Source organism: Podospora pseudoanserina, chromosome 1 (genome assembly GCF_035222485.1).
Source record: "Podospora pseudoanserina strain CBS 124.78 chromosome 1, whole genome shotgun sequence".
In the NCBI taxonomy this organism is placed as follows: Eukaryota; Fungi; Ascomycota; class Sordariomycetes; order Sordariales; family Podosporaceae; genus Podospora; species Podospora pseudoanserina.
In genome coordinates, this window is record NC_085920.1 from 7,252,919 (window position 1) to 7,279,037 (window position 26,119).

General features: G+C 52.8%; 13 protein-coding genes across 13 annotated transcripts; 8 read left to right on the top strand and 5 right to left on the bottom strand.

Moving 5' to 3' along the window:
• Window positions 1-25: 25 nt before the first annotated feature.
• QC764_120360 (uncharacterized protein) lies at window positions 26-4,142 on the top strand. The gene is made up of 2 exons (XM_062943295.1): window positions 26-1,569; window positions 1,622-4,142. The coding sequence occupies exons 1-2, from the start codon at window positions 1,196-1,198 to the stop codon at window positions 3,969-3,971; spliced, it is 2,724 nt and encodes a 907-aa protein (XP_062806375.1). The 5' UTR covers window positions 26-1,195; the 3' UTR covers window positions 3,972-4,142.
• Window positions 4,143-4,250: 108 nt separating this feature from the next.
• Window positions 4,251-5,964, bottom strand: QC764_0023980 (uncharacterized protein; the record flags this gene model as incomplete). The annotated part of the gene is made up of 2 exons (XM_062940086.1): window positions 4,251-4,547; window positions 4,850-5,964. 2 exons carry the CDS (start codon window positions 5,962-5,964, stop codon window positions 4,439-4,441), a joined length of 1,224 nt encoding a protein of 407 aa, XP_062806376.1. The 3' UTR covers window positions 4,251-4,438.
• QC764_0023990 (uncharacterized protein) lies at window positions 4,328-6,009 on the top strand (the record flags this gene model as incomplete). Its single annotated transcript, XM_062940087.1, has 3 exons — window positions 4,328-5,106; window positions 5,194-5,675; window positions 5,736-6,009. The coding sequence occupies exons 1-3, from the start codon at window positions 4,855-4,857 to the stop codon at window positions 6,007-6,009; spliced, it is 1,008 nt and encodes a 335-aa protein (XP_062806377.1). The 5' UTR covers window positions 4,328-4,854.
• Window positions 6,010-6,014: 5 nt separating this feature from the next.
• TRM44 (tRNA(Ser) Um(44) 2'-O-methyltransferase) lies at window positions 6,015-7,625 on the bottom strand (the record flags this gene model as incomplete). Its single annotated transcript, XM_062943296.1, has 1 exon — window positions 6,015-7,625. The coding sequence occupies one exon, from the start codon at window positions 7,623-7,625 to the stop codon at window positions 6,015-6,017; it is 1,611 nt and encodes a 536-aa protein (XP_062806378.1).
• Window positions 7,626-8,509: 884 nt separating this feature from the next.
• SUI1 (Eukaryotic translation initiation factor eIF-1) lies at window positions 8,510-9,933 on the top strand. The gene is made up of 4 exons (XM_062943297.1): window positions 8,510-8,841; window positions 9,049-9,123; window positions 9,221-9,447; window positions 9,508-9,933. The coding sequence occupies exons 1-4, from the start codon at window positions 8,808-8,810 to the stop codon at window positions 9,520-9,522; spliced, it is 351 nt and encodes a 116-aa protein (XP_062806379.1). The 5' UTR covers window positions 8,510-8,807; the 3' UTR covers window positions 9,523-9,933.
• Window positions 9,934-9,990: 57 nt separating this feature from the next.
• On the bottom strand, window positions 9,991-11,942 carry QC764_120400 (uncharacterized protein). Its single transcript, XM_062943299.1, is given in 5 exon segments — window positions 9,991-10,560; window positions 10,613-10,816; window positions 10,881-11,551; window positions 11,564-11,827; window positions 11,898-11,942. 4 exon segments carry the CDS (start codon window positions 11,604-11,606, stop codon window positions 10,315-10,317), a joined length of 1,164 nt encoding a protein of 387 aa, XP_062806380.1. The 5' UTR covers window positions 11,607-11,827; window positions 11,898-11,942; the 3' UTR covers window positions 9,991-10,314.
• Window positions 11,943-12,077: 135 nt separating this feature from the next.
• On the top strand, window positions 12,078-13,447 carry QC764_120410 (uncharacterized protein). The gene is made up of 2 exons (XM_062943300.1): window positions 12,078-12,609; window positions 12,696-13,447. The coding sequence occupies exons 1-2, from the start codon at window positions 12,357-12,359 to the stop codon at window positions 13,382-13,384; spliced, it is 942 nt and encodes a 313-aa protein (XP_062806381.1). The 5' UTR covers window positions 12,078-12,356; the 3' UTR covers window positions 13,385-13,447.
• A 1,024-nt stretch (window positions 13,448-14,471) lies between these two features.
• On the top strand, window positions 14,472-15,170 carry QC764_120411 (uncharacterized protein; the record flags this gene model as incomplete). Its single annotated transcript, XM_062943298.1, has 1 exon — window positions 14,472-15,170. The coding sequence occupies one exon, from the start codon at window positions 14,472-14,474 to the stop codon at window positions 15,168-15,170; it is 699 nt and encodes a 232-aa protein (XP_062806382.1).
• Window positions 15,171-17,667: 2,497 nt separating this feature from the next.
• On the bottom strand, window positions 17,668-18,244 carry QC764_120413 (uncharacterized protein; the record flags this gene model as incomplete). Its single annotated transcript, XM_062943301.1, has 2 exons — window positions 17,668-17,746; window positions 17,837-18,244. The coding sequence occupies 2 exons, from the start codon at window positions 18,242-18,244 to the stop codon at window positions 17,690-17,692; spliced, it is 465 nt and encodes a 154-aa protein (XP_062806383.1). The 3' UTR covers window positions 17,668-17,689.
• A 1,015-nt stretch (window positions 18,245-19,259) lies between these two features.
• QC764_120414 (uncharacterized protein) lies at window positions 19,260-20,261 on the top strand (the record flags this gene model as incomplete). Its single annotated transcript, XM_062943302.1, has 1 exon — window positions 19,260-20,261. The coding sequence occupies one exon, from the start codon at window positions 19,260-19,262 to the stop codon at window positions 20,259-20,261; it is 1,002 nt and encodes a 333-aa protein (XP_062806384.1).
• A 327-nt stretch (window positions 20,262-20,588) lies between these two features.
• On the top strand, window positions 20,589-20,871 carry QC764_0024070 (uncharacterized protein; the record flags this gene model as incomplete). The annotated part of the gene is made up of 2 exons (XM_062940088.1): window positions 20,589-20,815; window positions 20,865-20,871. 2 exons carry the CDS (start codon window positions 20,589-20,591, stop codon window positions 20,869-20,871), a joined length of 234 nt encoding a protein of 77 aa, XP_062806385.1.
• Window positions 20,872-21,176: 305 nt separating this feature from the next.
• Window positions 21,177-22,340, top strand: QC764_120415 (uncharacterized protein; the record flags this gene model as incomplete). Its single annotated transcript, XM_062943303.1, has 2 exons — window positions 21,177-21,204; window positions 21,283-22,340. The coding sequence occupies 2 exons, from the start codon at window positions 21,177-21,179 to the stop codon at window positions 22,047-22,049; spliced, it is 795 nt and encodes a 264-aa protein (XP_062806386.1). The 3' UTR covers window positions 22,050-22,340.
• A 1,436-nt stretch (window positions 22,341-23,776) lies between these two features.
• QC764_120420 (uncharacterized protein) lies at window positions 23,777-25,853 on the bottom strand (the record flags this gene model as incomplete). The annotated part of the gene is made up of 3 exons (XM_062943304.1): window positions 23,777-24,937; window positions 25,142-25,353; window positions 25,412-25,853. 3 exons carry the CDS (start codon window positions 25,851-25,853, stop codon window positions 24,038-24,040), a joined length of 1,554 nt encoding a protein of 517 aa, XP_062806387.1. The 3' UTR covers window positions 23,777-24,037.
• Between the last annotated feature and the right edge of the window lie 266 nt (window positions 25,854-26,119).

Here is a 26,119-nt window from a genome sequence, read left to right on the forward strand (position 1 = left end):
GTACCGAACCAGGATTGTTCAGAAGTGCCTTCAACCAGTATCCCTTTCAGAGGTTCTGGATAGGGGTTCGTCACAGTTGCTCTTGCAGAAAGCAAATCAAACAACTACTATTGAATGGCGGGTTGAAGGAAAAAGTGCTCAACAGAGAGGAGGCTCGGAATACAATACTTTGTGCAGCAAACTCTCTTATCTAGAGAAGAGGATTCCTGTGTCTTTTGAAGTAGAGCCGATCGCCTCGCGATATGGGAGTTCCATCGTTCATGTTGGAGATGGAGCTTCAACCGTTGACAAGGTGGGGTGGCTATTTGATGGTGGGGTCCCAGGGAACATCGCAATTGCAACGGTCGCCAGCATGCGGAGGGAGAAGTAGGTCCAAGAGATCGGTCTGGCAGGTGAGGGTGTCCCATCTTGGCAGTGATGGAGTGGACGGGCGGGCATATTAAACCACCAGACTGTACCACGCTGTTCATCGTGTTCCCGAGACCCCGCCACCCAATCGACATGCGGTTGCCGTGTTGCAGGCTGTTTTGATATCTCTCACAAATCTTACTGACGGTATACCAGGCCCGGACTGGATAATTCCAGTTGTGCCAGATTGGGAATCTCCATGAGCCCACCTTAGGCCGAATCTTCTGGCAGTCCCTTCCCTGGAGCAAAATCAGGCAAGCAGCTCCCGACATCCAACCTTCAGCGTAGATTCAAGATCTGAGTTTTGTTTATTTTCACAACTCAAGAACAGAGGCCAGGTTCTGGCTAAATCGACGCCCCGAATGCCTTCAGCGTGTCACCAACCACACAACGTTCGCTCAACGGATAGCTCCAGACCGCTGCCCGCTGCCAACATCAGCCAGCCAGCCAACAACTCCCACGAAATCCTGACGGAAGAGGCGTTATTAAGCTTTCAACATCAACGTCAACATTTCTCCACCTCGGCATTTGCCAACGATCTCGAATCTTCCTGTACCGACGACACCTGGCCCGCGAGCGTCTCACCTTCCAGGAACGATTACAAGCACAGTCACTGGAAGACAGTCCTCGATGGTCACAGATTACCAGCCCAAGACAGTATTCATATCCATATCTTGGCCTCATCGATATCATCATCGACACAGTACCGACCCTGGTTGTACATCACGGCTGTGCACAAGGCTCTGGTCGAGGCCTCAAGCCGAGGACGGGAAGCCTCCACTTCACAATGGCAACATGGAGTGGCCAACGGACACGCCTTACAATGCTCTTGCATATCATCCTATTCACGTCTCTGTCGAAGGCTGCTAAGGTCATGTTCACGACAGGGACAGATGTTGATGGTGTAACACGAGACCTCGCTGCAAATCGGTATCCAGCTCTCTATACTGGTGATTATGGCGACTGCATGGGCGGAAACAGTCTATTCAGCATCAGCAAATTTGATGCTGCGTATTATGCCGACAACATGACGATAGTGCTTCATATGGACGGCACTAGCAGTTTGAGGAACGAGTCCCTGATGATGCGCATTGCTGTTGACGCATATGGCGAGAACCGATTTGATAAGATCGTGAATCCTTGCAGCCTCAACATTGCTAGGTGAGTCCGAATTGGCTCCGGACTTGAAAGACGTATACTTACAAACATGCAGTCTATGTCCTATTCTTCCTGATGTGCCATTCCGAGCCTGGGTAGAAATTCGTGTTGGCCCACAGCAGATAGGGGGCATACCTGACATTGCTTACGAGATACCCGATTTCGAAGGCACGACTCGAGTGCAAATCTTTGCCGGCTCTGGTCAACAAGAGGCTGGATGTTTCCAAGCTGCCATGCAGAACGGGAAGAGTCTTTCGCACGCGTATGTTATTGCGCCCTTCATGGGCCTTTTCACAATGGTCGCCATCATCGCCTCCTTTTCCACTGCGGCATACGGAATAAGCGTCCCTCACATGAGGATGCACCACGCTCATTCGCTCTCGGTATTCATCGTATTCGAAACCTTCCAGACGATATTCTTCTCGGGGGCACTTTCTGTCAAGTGGCCATCGATCCTCGTTGCATGGTGGTCAAACTTTGCCTGGTCCGCTGGCTTCATCTACGCGCCCCCTTTTGTGCAGTCGATCAACTCTTTTGCAGGCGTCCAGGGGAAGCTAGGGCACGTCGATGATTCCGGTCCTATCATTATCAACAGAGGAGAGCATTTAGTTGACAAGATCTATGGGCGATCTCTGATGACTAGGGGCTCGTTCAACGCCACTGATCCTTGGCGGTATGAATGGGGTGGTGATCCAGTAGCCCCTGGGTTACCACTTCCAGGAACTTGGAGTGGCTTTCCTGCAACGCTGGCGGCCATTGGAATTCCAGCTGCGGATGCCTTTGTGTCCGGCTTGCTTTGGTTTCTGATAGCCGTCGCTCTGGTCATGTTTGCCGTCATTGGTGTCAAGATCTTGTTTGATGGTCTCGCGAAAGCGAGGCTGGTCAAAGAGGATAGGCTTGCCTACTTTCGCAGCTACTGGGTCGGATTCCTCGGCCATGCTCTGTTACGAACACTGGTCATTGGGTTCTTCATGCTTGTGACCCTGGCTATTTTCCAGTTCAAAATTCGGGGCTCTGTTGGCGCGATAGCAGTTGCGGCTGTGGTGTTCTTCGTTGTTTTGATGGGGGTGACGTCGCTAGTGGCGTATGGGGTCTGGTGTCGAACTCGATACGGTACTTTCACCATCACGAAGGACCGGGCTGTTTTCTACCGATCAACGTGGCGTGTTTCAATAATTTTGGAGACCAGGATAAAGGAGCACAACTTGGAGGTCAAGCCTTTCCTCAGCATCCCAGTCTACCGCCTTCGACACAATAACCACGACGACGACTACCCTACCGTCCATCTAGATCAGCTGTACGTTAAGAGATTTGCATGGCTCACAGCGCGCTACAGACGCACACGGTGGTGGTTCTTTGCTTACTACATTATATATTCATTTGTTCGAGCAGCTTTCATAGGAGGAGCTGGGGACGTTCCTCTTGTGCAGGTTTACGGTGTACTGGCGCTTGACATAGTCAACCTTGCCATCAGCGCTATCTCAAAACCCTTCGAAGGAACTCGAAACACGGCTATGGGTGTCTGGATACTCGGCCTTTGCAAGATATTGACCACCGGCATCTCGATTGCTTTTCTTCCTCAGCTCAAAGTCAACCGTATTATCACGACTGCGCTCGGGGTAATCATCATTGTGATCCAGGGCTTCACTACCGTTGCCTTGATCATCTTGATTATCTTGAGCGCCCTTTCTTCGAGGCTTTCGCTACTACGGAATCAAGAAGAGTTCACGCCACGATGGCTCGACAAGGTTCGCATCCGTTATTTTGAAAAGATGCAGACAAAGGCACAAGACAGATGGAAACCCCCCAGGGGACTGGTCTTGAAGGATGATGAGATAAAAGGACCAACAACACCGCCATCGCCACACTTTTCCGTCACTGGTGTTCGACGTGGCTCTAAGATCGAAGATGACTTTGACGGCAGCACTGTATACAATTCGCAACAGTCGCTCCGGGGAAAAGGACGCGACCAATCCTTGACCGAGCAGCCTCGTGGCCGTCACAGCCAGGCTGGTAGTGCCAGATCTCGGCTGAGTACGGGGAGTCTGCCTCGGACGGGTCGTGCGAGTCGCATGTCGTGGTCTTCAAGAGAGTGTGCGGATCCGGCTTTGCTAGAGCGGCCGGATAGTACTCTCGCCAAACGGTTGAGTGGAATCACTTTTACCGTTACACCAGACGATGGCAGTAGCATGATGACCAGGGACAATGCCAGGGTGTCGGCTGAATCGACCACCTCTCACGTCCGACCGCAAGCCAGCTACCGCAGCTTCAGGTCACAGTCCACGTCGAGGGCGTCGAGTATCCATGAGAAGGCCAGCACTCCGACACCGACCCGGGAGACGTTTGGATTGCCGGCGCTCACTCGTCCATCGACATTGCCAGAGGCTGCGGAACCAGACGAGTAGTCTTGCAAGACTTATACTTCTTCAAATTAGGATGATTGTAATAATGTCACGGCAACAGCGTCACGGACTTTTTCTTAGCTCTCGTTTATGAGTCAGTGTTGAATAGAATTCTGGGGGTCTTGATGATGATTTCTTGGGAGGAATCTTGCATAGGGGGTGTTTTGGCGTCTTTTTACATCTTTTTGCAAAATCCAACATTTCCCCCCACTTACTCTCGATCCTCGTAAGAACAAACATCAACTCCCGAAAACAGCTGCCCCCCAAGAGGAATAACATGGTCCCCTGTTGTTTCCCGCGGGTTGGGTAAGCCTGCGTCATCCGTTTAGCGACCCCGCTTCAACTCCCGAGCCCCTCCACGGTCCCCTCTTGCAGTCCCCGAATGCCCCACATGAAGGGCCTCAGATCAGTTGGGTTTGTTTGCTCGGTCCCAATTGTCCGGGCTTTCGGGCCTTACATCATGGGGGTTGTCACTGCTTTGGCGGGTTGTACCATTGGATGATGGGGAGTCGGGATTCTTTACCCAAACTCCTTGAAACTAGCTTGGTGATGGCTGGGTTGGTCTGGCTCTTTTCGGTTCTGGATCTCCGGGTAAGTAAAGAGCTTACAAGGTTATGAGGTGATGGTTAGTCTGATTAGGAGATGATTGTATAAGAGCCGGTGGGTGGATATATATGGGCATAATTACACCACAGGGCGCAAGACAGGCGGAGGTGTGTTGCCGGGAGGTACCGTATAAGATATAGCCTGCCTTCCGACTAAACACTTTTCCATTCCTCTCTGTCTTTTACCCATTGATATCTCTTACCTCCCCTCTGTCGCGTCTCGACAAGCGAGAACACACACACCACCACCGGCACACCGCAAACAAGAGAACATACGCAGAATGGCGGAACCGCGCAGAGAAAACTCCGGCCCTGTCGGCCCGCCGCTTTTGGACTTGACGATTGACAACATCACGCCGAATACCATCAGGATTAACAGCCAGTCGGACGACCAGCGGTTGACGTATTTGCTGTCGAGACTGGTGACGCACCTGCATGACTTTGCGAGGGAGACGCGGCTGAGCACGGACGAGTGGATGGCCGGGCTGGAGTTTTTGATTGCTTGTGGGAAGATCTGCAGCGAGGTGCGGAATGTAGGTCGCATCTGTTTCCGACATCTGGTGGTTCAGGGAGGGCGGTAGGCAGCAAGGTATCAGGTGCTGATGTGGGGAGACACACAGGAATTCATCCTCCTCTCCGACACCCTCGGCCTCTCCCTCCTCCTCGACAACATCAACCACCCCAAACCCGCCGGCGCGACTGAGGGCTCCGTCCTCGGCCCCTTCCACACCCACGATGCGCCCCTCCTCGAGAACGGCGCCTCGATGACCTCCGACCCGGCGGGTGAGCCGATGCTTGCCGTTTGTACCGTCAGAGACACGGCTGGGAACCCCATTGAGGGCATCAAGATTGATATCTGGGAGACGGACAGCAGCGGGCATTATGACGTCCAACACAGCGACCGGAACGAGCCGAGCGAGAGGTGCGTCATGCTGAGTGATGAGGAGGGCCGGTTCTGGTTCAAGGGGTTGAAGCCGGTGAGCTACCCAATCCCGCATGATGGGCCGGTGGGGAAGCTGCTGGAGAGGCTGGGGAGACATCCGTGGAGGCCGGCGCATATTCACTTCATGTTTGAGAAGGAGGGTTGGGATAAGTTGATCACGTGAGTTCTCACCTTGGCCGTGCTTTCTGGGAGGAATTGGGATGCTGATGTTCAGATAAGGGCACTGTACCTTAAGGGTGACCCCTACGAGACCTCGGATGCCGTCTTTGGCGTCAAAAAGAGCCTCGTTATCGAGCTTGGCAAGGTAGACAAGGAGACAGCGGAGAAATATGGGGTCGAGGAAGGCACATGGCTGCTCAAACATGACTTTGTGCTCACCACGCAAAAGGACACAGAAAAGCTGAGAGACGACCTGGCCAAGGAGGCGTTGGCAAAGTTGGGCTTGCATAATCTCAAGCTGGTGGATCACCTGCCTGTGCCAGATCTAGATTAATGTTATCAACCGGCTTTGTGCTGTTTTTGTTTCGGCTTTTTGCCCTTTGACTTTTTCCCAACCGACGGGCCAGTGTCGTTGGCTTCGTGCTCGTGGGTTGACGGTGGCTGCTTCATCAGTCGAACCACAGCATCGAAGTAACCAGCGGTGCCGCCGTATTTGTGCACCAAGGCTGGGATATCGACCGAAGAGATATCCCCAGTCCGCTTACGTCCAACGATCGCTGCGTTGCGTGTAGATGGGATCCGGAGCATTTCCTGCTCAACCTCCCAGCCGCATTCAGCTGCTATCTCTGACACCCATCCCACGAACGACGAGTAGGTCGAGTCGGCCTTGGTCTTGTCCTTTGGTGGCGATGCTCGGAACAGCTTTCCGCTGAGATCATGGCTGCAGCAAGGGATAGAAATGAACGGACAGTCGGAGACAGCCGCAAGGATAGGCGTCCAAGGCGTCAGCTCGTCGGCGTGGTTGGAGATGATAAATGTCCCTTTTGGAAAGACGCCATCATGGGCCTTTTGTTCGTCAAAGCCATCACCGGACCCGCCTCTGCTGACATATGTCGGCAGCAAAACCAGCTCACGAAGTGAATCTTGCTCCTCCCCCGACAAAGACCTGACTCTGGTGCTGTACGACGCCCACGACGCTCGTGACCTAGCATCGAAGCCCCAACCGGAAAACCCTTCTTGATTTAGAATGTGGACGAGCAGCCCATTCCCGCAGCCAACATCAACGAATCCAGGAAACGGTCCCTCGCCATACATGTCCCTCCACAGCTCGATCATGAAAGCTGCGATACAAATGTCCTCAAAGATGTGTTTTTCGGGATCCGTCTGCTCCGCCCAACCCTTGATGAGACTTCTCGCATGCTTTTGTTTCAACTTGGTGTACGTGTCTTGCACCCGCGCTTGAGGAAGCAACACATCGTGATGGACTCTCTTCTGATAGCCCTGAACCCGGCCCTTGCCGTGCTTGTGAATGACCATGAGCAGCTGGAAAGCGGTCCGTATGAGCTTGTCAACGGTTCGGTCCTGCTCGTCAAAGAAAAGGTAAGAGAGGGAGATGGACCCGCAGGACTCTGCCGGCGTCCATTCGTGAACAAATGCTATGCCCTTGACTACTGGGTGGTAGAAGGGCATATCCGAGGGCGTGGATACATGCGGGAGGTAGATGACGAGAGTCCGCTCAACAGCCTCCCCACCAGGGTTGCTCTTGTAGATGAGGCAAGTCTGGTCAAGAGGCTTGTCTCTGAGGGTGTTTCTTGGTATGAGCTTGCGGATGACATGCCGCTGGAGCTCAAAGCCGACAAAGGAGGGAATGTCGGCCACGAAGGCCAGGCTATCAGCCTCGTCGACTGGGGTTGCCGGGTTGGCGGCACCATCCTGTGCGTCGTGCAGGATATCCGCACGGAAGAGCCATGTCGAGTTGATGTTTGGATTTCGGATCAAGTTGTCCATGACACTGTCAAACACCGGAGGCCCAAACGCACACTCGTGGCGGTACAAGGGTCGCCATGTTGCCTTTGTTGGGGTGGTGTGTGTGTTGCCGCTGCTGTGACCGGCATCCTCGAAGATGACGGGTGGTGCGTCAAGCGCCAACTCTTCCGGCCTGAATGCCATTGCGAGCCACGGCTGCTTTCTGTGTCTCGCGCTCGGGTCGTCACCGGTCGTGTGTGAGGCGAATCACTGCCGTCGGTCGAGGGACAGGCTCACCTCACAGGGGTCGGCCGAGAAGGCGACGGAGAAGCACCGAGGGGCAAAAAAGGCTTGGCACAGGGCCCTGGTGGTGAGCTTGTCACAGGGAACCAGTCCCCGATGGTGGCGGATGGTTTTGACATCTTGTGCTTGCTGAGCCTCTCGAAGCCTGTCTCGGGTCTCCATCATGATGGCCTATGACTGGGCTTCACCATTGAATTATGTGATTTTACACCACTGGTGACACATCTATGGCAAACGTTACATGTCCAAATCCGGAGAAGACTGGCAAGCATCGGGTCCCATGTCAGTGATTCGCATCACCAAGTCCACCTGCCCCGCGGCCCAGCCGACGGAACGGCGGGCTTCCCGTCGATTAGTCCAGGGCAGCGATCGATGAGTTTGCAGCCGCGTTGCATTCATTCATTGACTTTGAGAAAACAGAAAACAGAAAACAATGGTTTGACGGCGCAAAAGTTTCAATACAGGTTGACTGCGCAGACCCGGAGGCATCCTGTCGTCCCTGGTCTCGTTATCGGATAGAGAATTGCTCTGGCGAAAGAACGAACGAATGAACTCCCAAAACGCCAAAACGGTGAACAGTGTTGGGTGACCCAGAGCCTTGTGACGCAACATCCCACCCCTGCAATATGATATAGCAAAAGTACCCCGATGTAGACAAAGAGGCAACCTGCAGCAGGTTCCGCCAGCTTCGCTCTCCGAGGTACGCGTGCGGTACGTTTGGTGAATCATTGCCCCACCCTTCGTAGATGGCGGTGCCTTAGTGGCCAACCCAACCAGGGCCTTTTTGCTGCCTTGTTGCCTGAAAAGACCGTTCGCCCCACCTACCCATCCTCCCTCTTCCCCTCACCTCGCCATTTCCACTCTCTTCCCCTTCTATCTACCGGACCTAATCATCATCTTGCCATCCACCGCAGCATCACCGCCCGCATACTTTCTCGGCACCCCGAAAGCTATAACTAGCCCACCCAGCACTCCCGATTTTTGACTCTGCACATAGCGAGACACTCTACAGTCGTCGGTCGCTCTCTTCCCCGTCACCAAATAAAACCCTTCTCCCAAGGACACCCCGAAAACTTCGAGTTTATGTCCACCGAAATCGAAAACCTCAAGACCTACGGTACGTTCATCATCGTTCTCGCACACCACCCATTACCCGCGTTTTCGCGACGCCAACATTCTTGATGGATGTTGACGGCGCGTCACCGTCATACGCAACCTCGTTCACAGCCTTGTGGAGTCACTGCCACCTGGTCCACGTCCAAAACATCGAAGCACATTGCACCGTTGATCAAAGAAACATTGCTGACCGCCACTTGTCCTACAGATCCCTTCGCCGAAGCCGACGAGGACTCGGGCAAGACCAAACAGACCCAGGAGTATATCCATATCCGCATTCAGCGTATGTCCTTGCACTTTATCGTCACGTGGTCCTGGCCTTGAGCTGCCAACCACGTGTGAGTTCACCGACAACAAGACAAGTGCTAACATTGTCACAGAGCGTAATGGACGTAAGACTCTGACCACCGTTCAGGGTATTCCGAGCAAGTTCGACCACAAGAAGATTCTTAAGGTTGTCAAGAAAGAGTTCGCTTGCAATGGCACCATCATCAGTGACACCGAGATGGGCGAGGTGATCCAGCTCCAGGGTGATCAGCGTACCAAGATCAAGGAGTTCCTCACTGATAAGGAGAGTGGCCTTGGCCTCGATGACAAGACCATCAAGGTATGTAGCATCTACACCGTCACAACACACCGAGACAGCCCGCTAACTGATACTCGGCAGGTGCACGGCTTCTAAGTCCGGCATGTTACACGTGCCGTAGCTCACTTCGAGTCCCCCTCTGGGGAATACGGAGCAGCGTCTACGAAAGTAGTCACTACGAGCGCTGAGAGGACCCTTGGTTGGGTCCAGCGGCATAATGACATGATACCCCACGATGGTTACGGACGTCCTTTTTACTCTAGCAACATTGTTGCAGGAGGTTTTTGGGAAGGAAAGGCTCTATTTTTTTTTTTGCGCGATGCAGATCGTCGTTCGCTTAGGTAGTCGATTTCTGGTGGTTTTCACAATCTCTGGAACGATGCAAGACGCAAGCCTTTCATTATGAAATCTGCGGTCTTGGGGCAATGGGATCATAAGTTGCGATAAACTTGTGCCATAACAGTCTTGATATGCCTGGTTTGATATGTGTACGCTGCATCTGTCAACCAGCTGTGCTCGCAACGACTGCGTTGTTGTCGGTTTGAGTCTGATATATGTTGCTGTTGTGACTGATGACTTGCTGCCATCAAACTGTATCAAGCCGAACGGGATTATCACCATGCTTTTTGCGTGTGAACAAGATCTAAAGATAACCATGACGCCAATGCTACCACATTTGCCTAAACCATTCCCCCATTTGACCGTTTCCACAGTCCCAATCTTGAAATAAGGATAGGTATAAAACTCGAACCCAGAAAAGACAGAAAAAGAAACAGAAAAAAGAAGCAGAAAAAGAAACAGAAAAAGAAAACAGGAACGGCAACTTGACAAGATCCAAGATGACTCCCTCGAAAAGTGCTCAAAATAAAGCGAAACGAAAGAGACGTGTTAAAGATCCCTCGTCACATTCCCATACTCCATAATCTTCAGCGCCAGCCCCGTGATGACCCCCCAGACCTGCGACAGAAAAGTGACGAGCGGGATGTCGGGATAGTCGGTGCGGTTGGAGTGCAGCTGGGCGAGGAGGGCGACCATGGAGGTGAAGGAGGCGATGGAGAAGGCTGAGATGGAGGCGCGGGTTTCCTTGCGGATGTTGATTTTGCGTTGGGTTAGGTGGTAGAGGAGGGTGAGGGTCTAAGGGACGGTCAGGTTGGTGACCGGATGGGAGAGGGAGGGGGACACGTACAGTAGATATCACTATCCAGCCTGGTAGCAGCAGACGGGGATCCTCGGAGCCGCCGGTTAGGTAGAGGACTCCCCATGTGCACCAGCCGTTTAGGGCTGATATGGCGAGGAGGCGGACGATGGTGGCTTGGGGGGTGTAGTTCAGGAGCCAGCGGGACATGAGGCAGTCGGTGAAGAAGAAGGAGAGGTAGGAGGAGGCTACGCACTATTGGAGAGTTAGCATGGCTTTGGAGATGGAAGGGGGGGGGGGATTTGGGTGGCAGATATACCCAAATGGTAGCGAGCAGCGTTTCTGTTATCCTCAGGCTGGTCTCAAAGGGAATGTCAAACCCCGTGGTTGGTATCCTCGTTGGCGGTACCTCTGTCGTGGGGGCAGAAGGGGGTGAGGTGCAGGAAACGGCAGAAGAAGGCTTAGATAACCTCCCAAAAGAGAACCCGTGCTGTCCGTTCCCAACAACGACATGGTTGGTGACCAGAATGGAAAAGATCATGTAGACGAGGCGGAGGACGCATGGTAGGCCGAGCCATAATCCCGGAACGATCGAGCCGAGGCGGCTGATGTAGAGGAGAATCTGCCATGGGGTTGAGATGCCCAAGACTACGGCGACGCGGGGTCGGAGGACGGACGTGGATTGGGTTTGCCCGGACGAGGGGGGAACAGGGCCGGAGGATTGGGTGACGGCTCGGAGGAGCTGGTGGTGGTGGTGGTGATCGGCGGTGACGGAGGGGTGGGTTATGGGCTCGGCTGATATGGCTGTTGAGACAGCCGTGGTTGTCGCAGTCTTGCTGCTGTATGGAGGCGGGTTGTCGACATATCGAGGAGTTTGCGCCCTTGAGCGGGCGGGGGAGGTGGTCGTCGAGCCGGTGACATGAGTGGCATAATCGGTGGTGGTGTTGCTGTTTGCGCCTGGTGCGCTATCCGCTGCTGCTGCTGCTGCTGCTGCTGCGGCTGCTGTTCGGCGCTGCTGCGCGGCTGGCATTGCGAGGTTGGACATCAAGACACTGGCTCTCTAGTTTATACCCATAGAGCAAATGGGAGTCACCTGAGAGGGGTTTCACCACTCCATGGAAAAGGCGACAAGAGACGGGGAGAAGGCGGAGAGAAATCTATACTTTGGTGGCAGCGGCGGAGGGGCCGGATCTTGGTAGGTTCAGATGGACGGCGGTGATGTGAATTTCGATTTTGGGGTCTATCTTTTCGCTTCAGTGCAAGTGGCTTTCTCGTCGTCAGTGGCCCAGCGATCAATGTCGCAACAAGGGGTGCTCGATGCAAGCCTCCCACGAACGATTGCTACTAGGGGCTCCCCTGGCTACGAAAGCCGGCCTTTCATTGGTCAGCATCTCTTCGAGAAGTCCAGACCTCTGGGAAGCTCCAGAGGGTTAACCTTCCGTGGTGGGGGTTGGTCTTGACTGTGGTGATAACTGATAGCGATCATTGGGTGTGCTGGACCCACATATTTTCTGCCGCGAGCGCCCGAAATTTTGAGAGCTTCGAAGCTTCCTGGTGTTGCGCTGTCGGCTACGCCCGCGCAACAGCTTCCGTTCGATCGACCGTTTCCGACGTCGCCGCCGACGAATACCGGCTCGTTACTTTATTGGTGCGGTCAACCTGGGCAACCGACAGGGCAACAAGCCGACTCAGAGAGCGCAGGCGGGGTGGCCATCAGGGTTGAAGTACTTCGGAAGCGGGGACCAAGAGGACGGAGGGAGAAGTTCAGGGTCAGCACAGTACGGCGGTAGCATCCATGGCTTCAGTATCTAGGTTAGGACTCGGTGCCCGGGGGGTGTTGTCATCACAGGCCTCCGCTAGGATATCACCACGCGTGGTACGCGTCGCGCCAACATGTTCCTTCAGTACATCCGCTGCACTCGCCAGAAGCGTCAGGAGAGCGAACAGGGCGCCGGCGCGCGACGAGATCCGTTCCCCCTCTGCTCAAATCGCCCAACAAAAACTCAATCAAAAGGTGACATCAAATGCCATCAATGTCATCTTTCCAGGTGAGCAAGAATCAGGACTCGGCCCAGTTGTTGAGCCGTGCTGTTTGTGCCGTAGTCTGACTTGCTCGTCTTGCTCTATCTTTTAGGCACCTTTGTCCGCCCTCCATGGGACCAATGGCCCAAGGACTTCTCGTCCAGATTCGCCTTCTTCCGGACCTGGGTCACTGTCAAGGCCAGAGAGGCGGCGACCAAGTTCGCCATGGTTCATTCCTCGAGGCCCCGGTTCTTCAAGCGTGCCGCTCTCAAAACCAGCAACCCGCTCGCGATTCTGACAGCAAAGGGCCTCCACCGCTCCATGATGGAAGCCCTCGCCAGCGGCGACAAGGACACAATCCGCAAGGTTTGCGCCAGCAAGCTGGCTCTGCCTCTGCAGGCTACCATCGACAATCGTCCCAAGGACAAGCTGATGGCATGGGAGCTGGTGGAGTATACCAAGACGTGGTTTTATCCTACTGTTCTTTCGCACAAGCTCTCTCCCATCGAGAAGAGCAAGGATGCGCCCATCATTGAGCAAGTGGTGGTGGCCATTTCTAGCAAGCAGCGTCGGTATCAGTATGTTCTCGGGGCTGATGGGGAGCGCAAGAAGCTGGCTGGAACAGAGAAGGAGATGGATATTATTGAAAACATCGTCATTGGCTGTGTGGTTGACCCTCACACCTGGCAGCGTGATGAGTGGCGGATCGTTGGAAGCATGAAGGCGACGGACCCGAATGAGTGGAAGGAAGAGGAACGGCTGGTCAAGATGGTGGAGCATTCGGAGGCTATGAAGAGGTAGAGGTAACTGGGATGGCGAAATGGTCGTGTCAGTATGCTCGAGAAGTTGTACATTACAAGATGCTCTGCTGAAAACAGGGAGCATCTAAGACTTAGGCAGGAACCGAAAATTCTGTCTGTGTAAATTCATACTGTAAATGTTTGTCTCTGTATCTTGAGTCTTGCTTTGAGGCAACTCTTGCAAATGGGTGCTCTGGTGTTGTGTGTCTTCTCGGACCGTGTTTGTTTTGACCCCTATTTATGGACCCACATACCCCTGACCGTCTGTGGACAGAACCAACATCTGTGTTGTGTTGGGCCTCTGCTTATTCCGGGCTAAAACCACAACAAATACCATTTTGCTGTATGCCTCGGCTAGACAAATAGTCAATAAAAACACGATGCATCATAGCTCAAACCGTGGTGGTGTGAGTCCATGCTTGATGTGGCTGCATAGCAACTGAAGGAGCACTTGTGTTTAAGGCACAGGTTGTAAACCGCAATCTGCTTGTGTGATTGACTGGCAAGCTCTGAATGTTAGCTGAGTCACTGCTGTGAGATGAGAGAACCAGATGACATCAGCCATGATGAAAGGATGTGTATAAGAAGGTTTAATATCCTCCACGATCTATACTGCACTGCAGTATCAATCACGTTGATGATCATGTAGAAATAGCTCAGCCCCATGGATATAAGCCTTTGTTCTGGGTTTCCTTATCCTCTTGATTGAGTGCTATTTACAATACACCGCTACTTTGAACTTTGACATCCCAAATGGTCCCATCGCGGCTCATTATAAAGTGCCCTTTTCGTGATCAGCCACTGTTTTTTTTTGTCTCAACATTTGATCTTCAAGTAATTTAACCGCCTCTTAATTCCGGTTGTTAGTTTGAGAAGCCAGTCAATCATTGGCAAAATGCGATGGTTATCATTGCGTCGCTGCTGGGTCGCTCCTTCCTCCACAGGGTGCTCACTCCTTCCTTCTGTGTTGCGTTGAAAATTCTTTACTCAGCTAAGGATTTGTGGCGCGCGCATGTGACCCAGCAAAATGAGCTCACTAACTTTATGAGGAAAAGTAAGGGAGGTTCAACATATCATCCCTTTGAGACATGCATGATGCAACCAACCATTTACCTTATATCTTCCCACAGCCTGCCCCTCAGCAAGTTCCGTGGGGAGGGGACCTCCTACTTCTCACTATCTTTCTGCCGCGTCGCTGTTGCTTTCAGACACTTCAGATCTACACCATGGCCGACGTCCAACAGATCCACAACACCATCAAGGCAATCGCCCATGACAAAACCCACATTACCATCGCCCATGTAGCCTATCAACAAAATGCAAGCCGTCTACGGGTTCTTCTCGATACAGTCGCCGTCCGTCACGGTTTTACCACGGGGACAGTCACCAAAGCAATGGTAGGCCCAGTTGGGCCCGGCAATTTCTCACCGTTGGTAGCTGGCTGGGTATATCGCCACCTCTGGAATCTCCGCCAGAGTGAGAGGATGATGCATGATATTATGAATCCCAGAGAATACGTCAACCAGAGATACAACGTGGATCAGCTTCGATCCTGGACGAACACCATCCGTCGCCCACCTGTCCATCAACAAAATTTGGAAGAAATTGCCAAGAAGCTGAATGGGATTCCCCAAGAGCTTCGAACCCGTTTGCGCAGGGTCATCTCAGAGAATGCGAAAATCCAGCAGAGAATTAGCAGGATTGAGAATACCCCGGGTGGGGTTGATGTGGCCGCTTTGCTGGATGATTCGGACGAGGGAAGCTCCGGGGACGAGGATACATGTTAGAAGAGGTGGCCTTGACAGGAAGGCAGTTGATGTGCGGTTCTGCCTATCAGAATTAAAGCTGTGGTTTCCGTCTCTTGTTACCATGATCTATTTCTCTGAATCTTGTCTTCCTCTATTTGTTTATTTCTGTCCACCTCTGGCAGCTGGGTAGGCTCTGTCCTGCGCTGCTGGGACGAAAGTAACCAACTATTGATGCATCTTTGTCAATTTAGCTTTCCCTCTTTTCTTTTCGGTCAGCTGGAAAGGATTCATCTTGCTTAGCACGTGTCAGCACAGGGATGCTCCGATAGACTCTGTGAAGTGAATATGGCGTCAGGAAGTGAGGGAATCAAGTCTTGGATGTGGGGGTGCGTTAAATATAAATACTCATGTGTTCTATGACTGTCGTCTTTTTTCACCATCACCGCTTTCCCTGATCAACACTTTCCCTGATCAACACTTTCACGCTTCTAATTTCTAAGCATCCGTCTCCCTCTCTCGCATAGTCTTTTAAGACATCCAGCATTTATTACCGACCACAGCAACTCTACAGCACTATGTCTGATATCGATAATATTCACGATGCCATTGTGACCATCGCTAGACTCAAGGTGGCCGTTTGCAGACACCAGACACGATACGTAGACCAATACAGCCGTTTACAGTCGATCATAGGTGGAATTTCGCGTCAATACGGCTGCTCGCCTGACTCCGTTACACAAGCTATCACCGGTCAAGTACATTCAGGAGACCGCTCCATCCTGGTAGCTGGCTGGGTCTATCGAGGACGCATCAAGTTAGCCAACAGCCGTCGACGTCTCAGTCAAGTTAACAATCGTACTCAAAGAGTGGTTGATTCTCTACAGCATGGATCAACTCGGTTCATGGACCAACAGGCTCATCCATGAGGATGTTTCTCAACAGCGGATTGGGAACAGAACTCTCAATGTCGAACTTTGCAAGGTTCAGAGAAGGATTCCAAGGGTCGAAGCAATTACCCCTGACAGAGGAGTTGCTTTGCTGATTGAGGGTGAGGATATTGATATCTCAGAGGTAGATGAGACAGAGGATGATAGCTCGGACGAGAATTGAAACATGGCCAACGCAGCAGGAGAGGCAATGTACTTCTTCACAATATATATACATATGCCCCTTATCTGTGATACTTTCAACTATAAACTTCAGAACCCGAGGGTTTCATGACATCCCACAATTCTGCCTCGACTAACAACTCTATATCTTTCCACTAATATCTTATTATAGCCGACCTGCGGATGCCATCATTGCTTCCATAGGTAAGCAAATTTCTATGCATATATCTTGCTTCCAGGACACCATACCTAAATCATTCTCTCTTCCGTTCTTAGCTTTTTAGGCAGACATATCTATGCTTGCCTACCATCAGCAACATATGCCGGCCGTGCAAATTAAAATACCGGTCTGGAACTACCTGTTGTACTTTCAGCCGGACACACTAACTGGCTTCTACAGCGCCTCTTGCTCTCTAGGAGCCCATCGGATTGACCCATTCTCTTTCAAAATCTTTATATCCTAGCTCTATTGCATTCCCTTGAGAATGAGATGCTGTCTGCTGGGTGAACCTTTTGACCTCTCAGCCACTCGTCAGGTTTTCAAACTCACTTGATCCAGGTGATTGGCCCACACCACTCACATCATTGAAAAGAGTTCGGACGATTGATGATGACTCTGATATGAGTGATCGGTCTCAACCAGTGGGTTTTCGTTGCTCAAGGTGAACTGGGCTTCAAAATCTTTGCTCTGTTGACTGGACGGCTATATACCTTAACCTTGGCTTTGCTCAACCTCTCACGGCATTCTCTCAGAGAAAGTGGCCGATCAGATCCAATTCAACCCACTCCTTCGCCGGGTTCACCTCGTTGTCACCTGTAATGGAACTACCCGATTTGTCCACTTTGCCCAAGGGTATTTCTACGAATAGAATGACACCATGGAGACCAACAAAACGTTTGCATCGCAACGTCCCTTTTTATTGTCTGGCAAAGGATCCCCTGCCAAGCAACAGATACTATCTGTATCTTCCGCATCAACAAGAGCTTTTGTGGGAAGCTAATTCGGACAACCCGCCCGGGGATTAGACACTAATAAAAAGACGAGTTTGAGACGTTGCAACAGGTCCAGCACATGGAAGTTATCCCGGCCCGAGATCACAGAACTCACCTCGGTCGGCGCTTTGTGTTGTCAACAAAGCCCAGCCACGGTTGAATTATCATAGACAGTCTGGAGGCATAAAATACACAAAAGGCCATGACGTAGAATCGTCTGAGGTTTCCGGCTTGGGGATGTTTCCAGAGCTCAGAATGGGCGACGCTCAGGGGCAGTACACAACCCTGACCCCTCCCATGAAGAAGTGCATAACCCCCCTCTGTCATTCGTCTTTCTACGCACACCCGTCGGGGCGATTGGAGAGACACTGGGTAATACATTGAGACAATATCCCCTCACCGAGGACAACCCCAAGATCACGGCCCGAATGTCCCTCGCCGCAGTGCCCAAAGATTCTATGCGTCGCCGGAGCCAACCAAGCCCAAGCAAAGGGCAAAACCGTCTGCCTGTTCCTACGACCGCATATATCCGTCAGTCTAGGTGTGGGTTTCTCTTGACTCAGGTCTTGATGCAACTTGGCAGGCAGACACATACCAACTAACGCAAGCTCTGGAGTAGTCTCCGTAGAGGCACATCGACCGTGGCGCACGCCATTTCCAACCCTTGTGGCGGAAGAGGACCCGGACCAGCCGCTCGGTCACCTCTCTCTTCACGCCGTGCTGAGGGGAGTAGTCGCATCTGAGCGTTTCAGGACAGTAGGCAGGCCGGACAAAGTTTTGGTGTTGAACAGCAGGGACGGTGGTGTCGTCGATGTCGGTGTATGTTTCGATGAAATAACCATCGGCAAGCGCTTCGGTGCTATCAAGAACCATGCCGGCAGCCGCCAGTCTTGGGGCCTCGGCTGCTTGACGTGCTTGGAGGATCGCCAAGTTGAGCGAGCGAGTTGATGGGGCGGCTGCTGCCATGCTCACGCCGAGCAGAGCGGCGATGGTGTAGATTTGGGAGAGCATGTTTTTGGGCGGCGTTTTTATTTATTGGAGTTGGTGATGATGGTGCGTTTGGTGAGCAATCTTTTCACAAGATTTGGACAGCTTGTCAACTCATTCCTGATTTCATCCTGTGGTGGCGCGCAAGCCCCTCGAAGTTTAACATGCACACGCGCCATGGTCTTGTATGAACCCACAATGGCAAATCGTGTAAGCCTACGACGTAGTCGCGATAAGTTCAAAAGCCGCCACACTAGTGTACTAGAACAAGATGGAAAATGAGAGAATAGAGATAGAAAGAATAGTGGCAGGGAGGATAGGGGCCAGAGAGGATAGGGGCCAGAGAGGATAGGGGCCAGAGAGGATAGGGGTAAAAAGGATAGAACTAGGGAGGATGGAACAGAGAGTAGAAGGATAGAGTTAGGGGAGGATGGGACGGAGAGGAGAATGGCCAGAGAGAATAGAAGGATAAGGATAGAGAGGATGGGGACAGGGAGGACAAAGGTAGGGGTAGGGAGGATAGGTGCAAAGGCACCATGGTCATGCACAGGTGAGTTGAACGACTGGAAGTGCAGACTGAGAATGGGTTCTGTGATAATTTGTAGCGTCAAGGAAGCAAATATGCTGTGACAAGAGCGAAATACATAGTTCGTGTCCAGGAGAGAGGCCTCAGTCATGTCATGGCATCAAGACAGAACCACCAGAACCGCTGGTCCCGCATAAACACTGTGGCGTTACAAGTACGCTATCAATCGGGCCGTGGTCCTAAGCCTTGACATCGATATGCCCACAAAAACTTGACGTGCAGGCTGTTGAGAAGTACCAGGTTGAAACGCTGGGATCCCAGGGTGAGTGGATACTCGAGGTGTTCGGGACCGAGATGGAGGACCATTCTCGGCTAGCTTCTCTGATGTGTGTCCAGGTTGGCGAGTGACTCGGTGGGTGTAAGTGAAGTGCAGTGATATGATGTCTCTGCATATCATTTTTGACACCAGAGAGCCACAGCCTGGAAAATATAAAAGGCCTGATACTGACACTGATGGGTGATGGAGAAACTTCCCCTTGGACATCTTCTTCCATCCAAACTATCAGAGGCCTTACAATATCTCCAAGTACGCCAGTCAACATGGAAGGTCCGAGACACAACACCGCCAACAAACGTGTTCTACTTGCCAAACTCTTGGCAGTCATCACCAAGCACAGCCATTGGCAGCGAACTTGGTCTGATCATTGCTATGTTGAGGCTCAACTTCGCCAGCACACCAACCGTATTTTCGATGGTCTTGACCTACGTCTCCCTCTGATGGAAAGTCGCCCTTCTACAGAGCCAGCCGCCCCAGTGTCCCCAAGCCTCATTGATCCCTGTTTTGTCCCCCTGCCACTGGACACAGAGAGAGAGGCAATCATCACGAACCCCTTCGCCATGCTTATGACACCGCCTCTGACCCCGCCAGGGTCGAAGATCAGCTGTGATGTCATGAGCAACCCCTTCGCAGGCTTGCGGTCTTTCAGTGGCATGAGCGAAGCTGGATCTGTTGCCAATGCAGCCACCAAAAAACACACCTGCTTTCCCATGGACCTAGAAAGACCATACGACCAAGCCTTCTATCCAGAGCTACCTCTCGGGGGGCCGCCTGATCAGACTCGGCACCCCGAGCTGGATCCTGACGAAGAGCAAAACCTTCATGCTGCGCATGATGACGCCAAAGTTTGGCAACTTCAGATGCAGTTCGTGTCCAGGGGCGAAGTGATCGAGGTATGGAGGTGGCTCGAGCAACGCAGCCGTTTTCTACATCCGTCTCATATCTCCCTGCAGTTGCAGCTGGCCGTCATCCAAAGTCTCGAGGACTACCTTGTTCCACCCATTGCCTCTCAGCTAATGGATGCTGAGGCGGAAGCAAACGACAATCTTGCCTTGATGACGAAGGAGATCGCTGGCCTAGAGTTATCTATCGACAGAATGTCTCGTGTCTTGGATGAGCTGGAGCGGGAGGATCGGGACCCCTTTGCTGAGCCCATTAGCATTGTTCTGTTTGACTAGACGAGGCCGGATGAGGTCGGGTCGCTGTAACTTTTCGTGTTTCTTCCTGTATATCAATTCAGTACCGTTTCTGTCACACAAAGCCGCAAAACAAATTGGTGGGAGGAGTTACTTGGGTGAATACATACTAGCGCGAATACAGATTGTCGATGTCCGCGGTGACTCGATGTTCAGATGAATCGCTCTCCCCCCAGATGACAACCTAGCATCCTGTTTCTTGCTGTCCTCTCTGGGCTTCTGGGACCACACCGGAGCTGTCGACCACTGCCATCTCATGGCTGCCCTGGCTGTCACCTGCCAGGCACCAGTAGCCGATGGCCCGGGGCCATGAACGCGGGACATGCGGCCGTTAACTGGAAAGGGAAGGCACCGTTGTCTCTCGGGGTTGTTGCCTGCCGTCTGGGGAAACAAGCTTTCGGTTACTGTTTCTGGTCGGAACGGCTCGAACGATGGGAGGGGCTGGAAGCCAGACTCGCCCCCCTGGATGCTGCTGCGGTAGCATTCAGAGCCCACTACGAGCTGCATGGCTGCGTGTTTGGCACAGTGCGCGCTAGGTATGAGCCCCTACTCCGCACCTTTGATGTTCAGGTTGACATGGATCAGGACCTGAGAAATAGAGACTCACCGAGCTAGACTGTGATATCTCGGGACCGATGAGAGGATTCTCAGACCATCCTGAGGTCATCGAGCTTTGGTATTAGCGGGGTCAGCGACGTGTAGTCCAAACCGAGACCGTATCCTCGGTCCTGAGAATAGCGAGGCAACGCTCAAACTCACAAGGCTGTCCTGGTCAGAGTGTGACTCCCAGGGAGGAGCTTAGGCGGAAGCTCTCTTGTGAGCTCCAGCAAGCAAGTCTCCCGCCCATGGAAGAACAGCTGGGAGAAGTGCCTTGAGAAAGCCAGGGAGCTCAAGGACATGCCAGAGGCAACATCTAAGTCTACTCGTTCGACTTCTCCGCAGCTATCTATATATTCTGCACGACTTCCCACCCATGGCAACACTGACTCTCCAGATACCACAGGCTTCTACCTCAACCTTTCACACACTACTACCATTGTACAACCACAGACAAACTCAACACGACCCCTCACCTCGACACTCAACATGTTCCGTACCCTTCAGAAGATCTGCCAGGCCGCCAAAGACCGTTTCCGCAAGTACCGCCAGCATCTCGACCTCGGTCGTCCGGTGCAAAAACCTCCCCCTCGCGCCATCCTTAGTGGCCCCCAGCTCGATCGGATCAAGGCTCTGATTGAGAGGGGTAACATCCAAGCTAACGCCCTCAACATCCGCGCCCGTACCCTCATCGACCTTTCCCATGCTTACCGCCGCGAGAAGGCCCGCTTGACGGCTGAGATGGAACGCCAGGTTCGCCAGATGAATCACCAGTTCTCCTTGGCTGATCTCAACCACATCATTGCCCTCTACCCAGAGGACGACTCGACCCGCGCCGCCGCGGTTGAGTTCCACGACGTCCTCGAGTGGCTCAACAGCAACGAACGCGCTATGCGTCAAGGCCCTGCCGTCTCTGACGCAGCCTACCACATGGCCACCTGGAACCACAGCGCCCATCTCGCCGGGTTCCCCGATATGTACCCCAACTCTCTCACCATCGAGCAACTCGAGGTGGAGGCTGCCAAGGTCGAGGCAACGCTTGAGGCGGTCGAGAACAAAGTGTGGTTGATGCGCCGCGAGCTGGACAGTATCGTGGCAGTGGCTAGGTTGGTGAACGGCCTTGGTGGAAGATGGGACCCCTTTGCCCATATGCTCAAGAAAGAGTTGTACTGACTTTTTCCGGAGCGTCGTGGGGCTTTATGATCTGAGCTCTCCTGGGGCATCATGGAACAAACCCCACCCTTCCCTTTGTTTGCAGTTTTGCTCGGATACACGCTGGTTTTGTTCAAGCAACGTTGGAATTTTGCAATTGCCATGGCTTCTTGTGGTCAAAGAGTTCTTTGAGGGACACAACTGGCCTTGGCTTTGACTTTGAGGCCTCGCCTCTACTCGCTGGTATGACCGGCGATTAATGATCGGGAATGACACGGATGGGAAAGGGGTTGAGAGGAAAATGGAAAAGGCATCAAAATATTGGTTTGGTTTGGTTTGGTTTGGATTTCATTGCTTTTCATGGCTTTTTAATTACAGCACAGATTGACAGCAATATCAAAAACACTTTGCTTTGGACCTTTGCTCCCTCTCATGACATGTCGTTGTTTCTGCCGGCCCCGGCTCCGAGCCCCAAAGCCTCGAGCCATCCGATCTCACCGGTGGAAAACGGGTGGCACCGCCCCAAATCACCAAGTCAAACATCAACTGTCAAACGGTCAGCGTCAAGGGTAGCGCCATGTTCGTCCCATCCAAAACAGCCGGCTTCAATCAATGTCACAATTGTGCCACGACAAAACGACCGAACGACCTGCAGGTGCGGAAATAAACTTTCAGAGCTACCATAAGGCTGGCTGGTACAGCAAGGGTGGCAAAGGACACCATCTCATCCGCCTCGCTACAAAATCACACCGAGCCAAGCTAGTTCCCTCTTGGGGGCTGCCAGGTGTACATCTCCTCGTCTTGACCCGAGCAGCCTCTTCTCTGTTTCGAGTTGCGTAGCCAGCCTACCGGCCGTCATGCTCACCCTCATATCGACCCATTCGGCCCGTATAAGCTGCTGCAAGGCAGTCGGGCAGCTCGGGTATCTCACTGTTTACCTACCTCTTTCTGTCTAGTATCCTACCTTTGGTCAAGTTTCATGTCTGGGCCTCCAACGCTAGAGGAGGCAAATCGCTGTCAGAATGCAGTTTGTGGAGGGGGCGTGGAGGTGGGCGTGGCATTTCCATTGCTTCCGTGCTTTGCCTGCATGGGATACGTCTGTCCTGCTCTCCATGTCTCCACGTCTTGTCTCTCTGGTTTCTTCCTGGCCTGCCATTTTTATTTATTTATTTATTTTCTATTAGATTAGGCATAGCACCCAGAGAAGCCCGAATACCTACGGCCGGATGGACATTCACTGCATGAAATCGCGCCGGATGGGGGAATAAATCGAGCGGCGCCCCTTCCCTCGCCATGCAGCAGCCCACGCATTCCAGCCAGGTTTCCAGGTGGCGATGCAACTCTCAAGCTTTTCGCATGTACATGATTACATTGGGGGGAAAGAGGGGGTGGAGGTCATGCTCTGTCTCAGAATAATTGTAGGGCGCCGCGGAGGGGCAGGGGACAGGGGATGAGGGGAGGGGAAAAGGTTGACGCCACAGGACCGCATTTGATGCCAGGCATGTGATTTGGGGAGGGGGGAGACGCGTGAATGGGGAGGGGAGCTGTGTTTTGTGGAATTGTGCTGATGGGATGGAGTGGCATAGCATAATTTGTGCCTGCTGCTGGGTGAAGTGAATCAGGGGTTCAGGGGGTGCCAAGACTTGAGGTCTTGGATGAAGCCATCACGAGATGTCATAATAACGGGAGCATGACAGGCGCTCACCTCCTCGAGATCTGGAGCACACGGAAGAATTGGGACCGAGGCCTTGAAAAACAGCTGTAGCAAACGAATGTTCATGGTCAATTGATGCCATGTTGCCTGCCTTGCACCTTGCCAGCTCCAGGCAGGACAACCTCGGGCGAGGTTGGGTAACAACCATCGTACTCCAAATACCGATCAGCTCCCTCCCTTTCTCATATGTGCTCATCATCCTCATTATGTGCCCATCGTCCCCATTTGTGCTCACCACGCCACCTTCGCCTCTGTTCTCAACTCGCACCCACACAGACAATGGTTGTCAGTCCCTTTAAAAGAACTTGCCCTTCGTCTTCGCAATGCCTGGCGCATCCGAAGAATCATCAGCAATGGCCTCATCCCTCAACACACCACTATCAACATGCTGAGTATCGCCAACAAGCTGCTGCTGGCCACCATCCACCACAAACGGCTTGTCCAACGCATCAAACCTAACCCCCTTTCTCTTCGCACTGAAGTACTGGATGCTCAATCTCAGCCCCAGCGCCCCAAAGCCCCACAGAATACCTCCAACAGGGGCAGCAACAAAAGCCCCAAAGCATCCCCAATCACCGGTAAACAGACCCTGCTGCAACAGCAACAGTTCGGCACCCTTCTGCGCGTCCTGGTAGTACACCAATCCGAAAAGGAAAACAGTGAACAAGCCTCCCAGTCCGCCAACAACCACCTCGAACCCTCTCCAGAAGTAAAACTTCTCCGACAAGCCCAGGCACAAGACCGGGATTGTCGCCGCAGAGACAAGATCCGTGATGAGGTAAATCTGCAGAATTGACGGCGCCCTGATGGCAATAACCACGACCGGCACCATGATCACCACCACACCGGCCCTGATCCACCAAATATTCAGCCTGTTCCTGAACAAATCGTTGCTCGCCGACGTGACCATGGCAGTCTGGAAAGAGTCAAAGGCAGCAGTGCTCAGCGTGACAGACATGACAATGACGATCCCCACTACCCAGTTGGGAAGCTGCTGTAGCAGCGCGAAAAACGCAATGCCGCCGTCGACTGGGTTCTCGAGGTCATCGCCGGGGACCAGGCCAGCCCAGACGGCGACCAGGCCAGTGCAGCCGACTAGCACGAAGATGACGAGGATAGCGACGACGGCAAGGGAGATGCCCGTCCAGAGATCACGGTCGGTTTTGGAGGCGAAGGTGCGGAGCCAGAAGTGGGACTATGGTAGAAGGATCAGATGAAGTTAGCCATTGTTCGCTGATGTCGCTGAAGACCCAAGAAATGCCAAGATGTATGGTTATTCACTGAGCGGTCCTTCCATAATCGTGACCCGTTCTTTTACTGGTGAATTGGCATTTTGAAACAAACAGTTGGGACAACGAAGAGACAGCAACCAAAGGACAGATGCGACTGATGCACCTACCAGGAAGAAGCTATTGGTCAACAGAGCGACAGGCAGGATATACACCAGCTGCCACCCCAAGAGATTGCCCTTGAGCAGCCCAGACTCTTCAATCAGGCTTGTGTCAATCTTGGTCTCGACACCGATGGAGATGGTCGCAATAATAACCAAGGCCATGACCATGGTTCCCTGGATGTTGTCGGTGAAGAACGAGATCTTGAAGCCGCCCAGCGCTACACACCACCATATCGTCAGCCAGTGCATCTTCCTTTCGTCGGCGCCAACACTTACAGGTGTAGATGGTGGTGATGATGCACTCCACAATCAAGACCGGCAACCCATCAATCCCCGCCAGCATATTCACCACCTGTCCCACAGCGCTCAACTCCGAAACCATGTACAGGAACAGCGTTACCAGCGTCATAAAACTCAGGAACAACGCCGCCGCATCTCCGTACCGCTGCCTCGTCCACTCCGTCAAGACGAATCCCTGCGGGCACTTCTTCCTGATGATCGGGCCGAGCCACGCAAAGGCAAACAGAGGCAGCGCAGAGCTTAGAGCGTAGACAATAACACCTTGGACGCCGGAAATAGTCGCCAGTTGAGGGTAGGCAAAGAGGATGGCCGAACCGAGAGCTACACACCTTTGTTTTAGCACAACGCAGCAGGGGTGATGGGGAGGAAGGAAGGGTAGAAATTTTGGATAGCGGCAGCACGTTCCCCACGCAAGCATTATCTTGATCGAGTTATTACGGTACAATCTCAGCTTCGTCTTTCATCGTACCATCGCCCCGTTGAAGGGGAATGGCACAAGGTCCAACTCGGCGCCCGTAGTGAGCCGCAGTCCTTTCTTACTTCCTGATCTCCATGACTTGGCACTAATTAGGGGGAAGACTCCCCCAGGGCAACCCATTGCCAAGAGAAAAGGAGTGGCAAGAAAGAACTTGGTGAGTTTGGGTTTTTTTGAACGAACCTAATCAGCTGCCTCCGAGGGCTTGT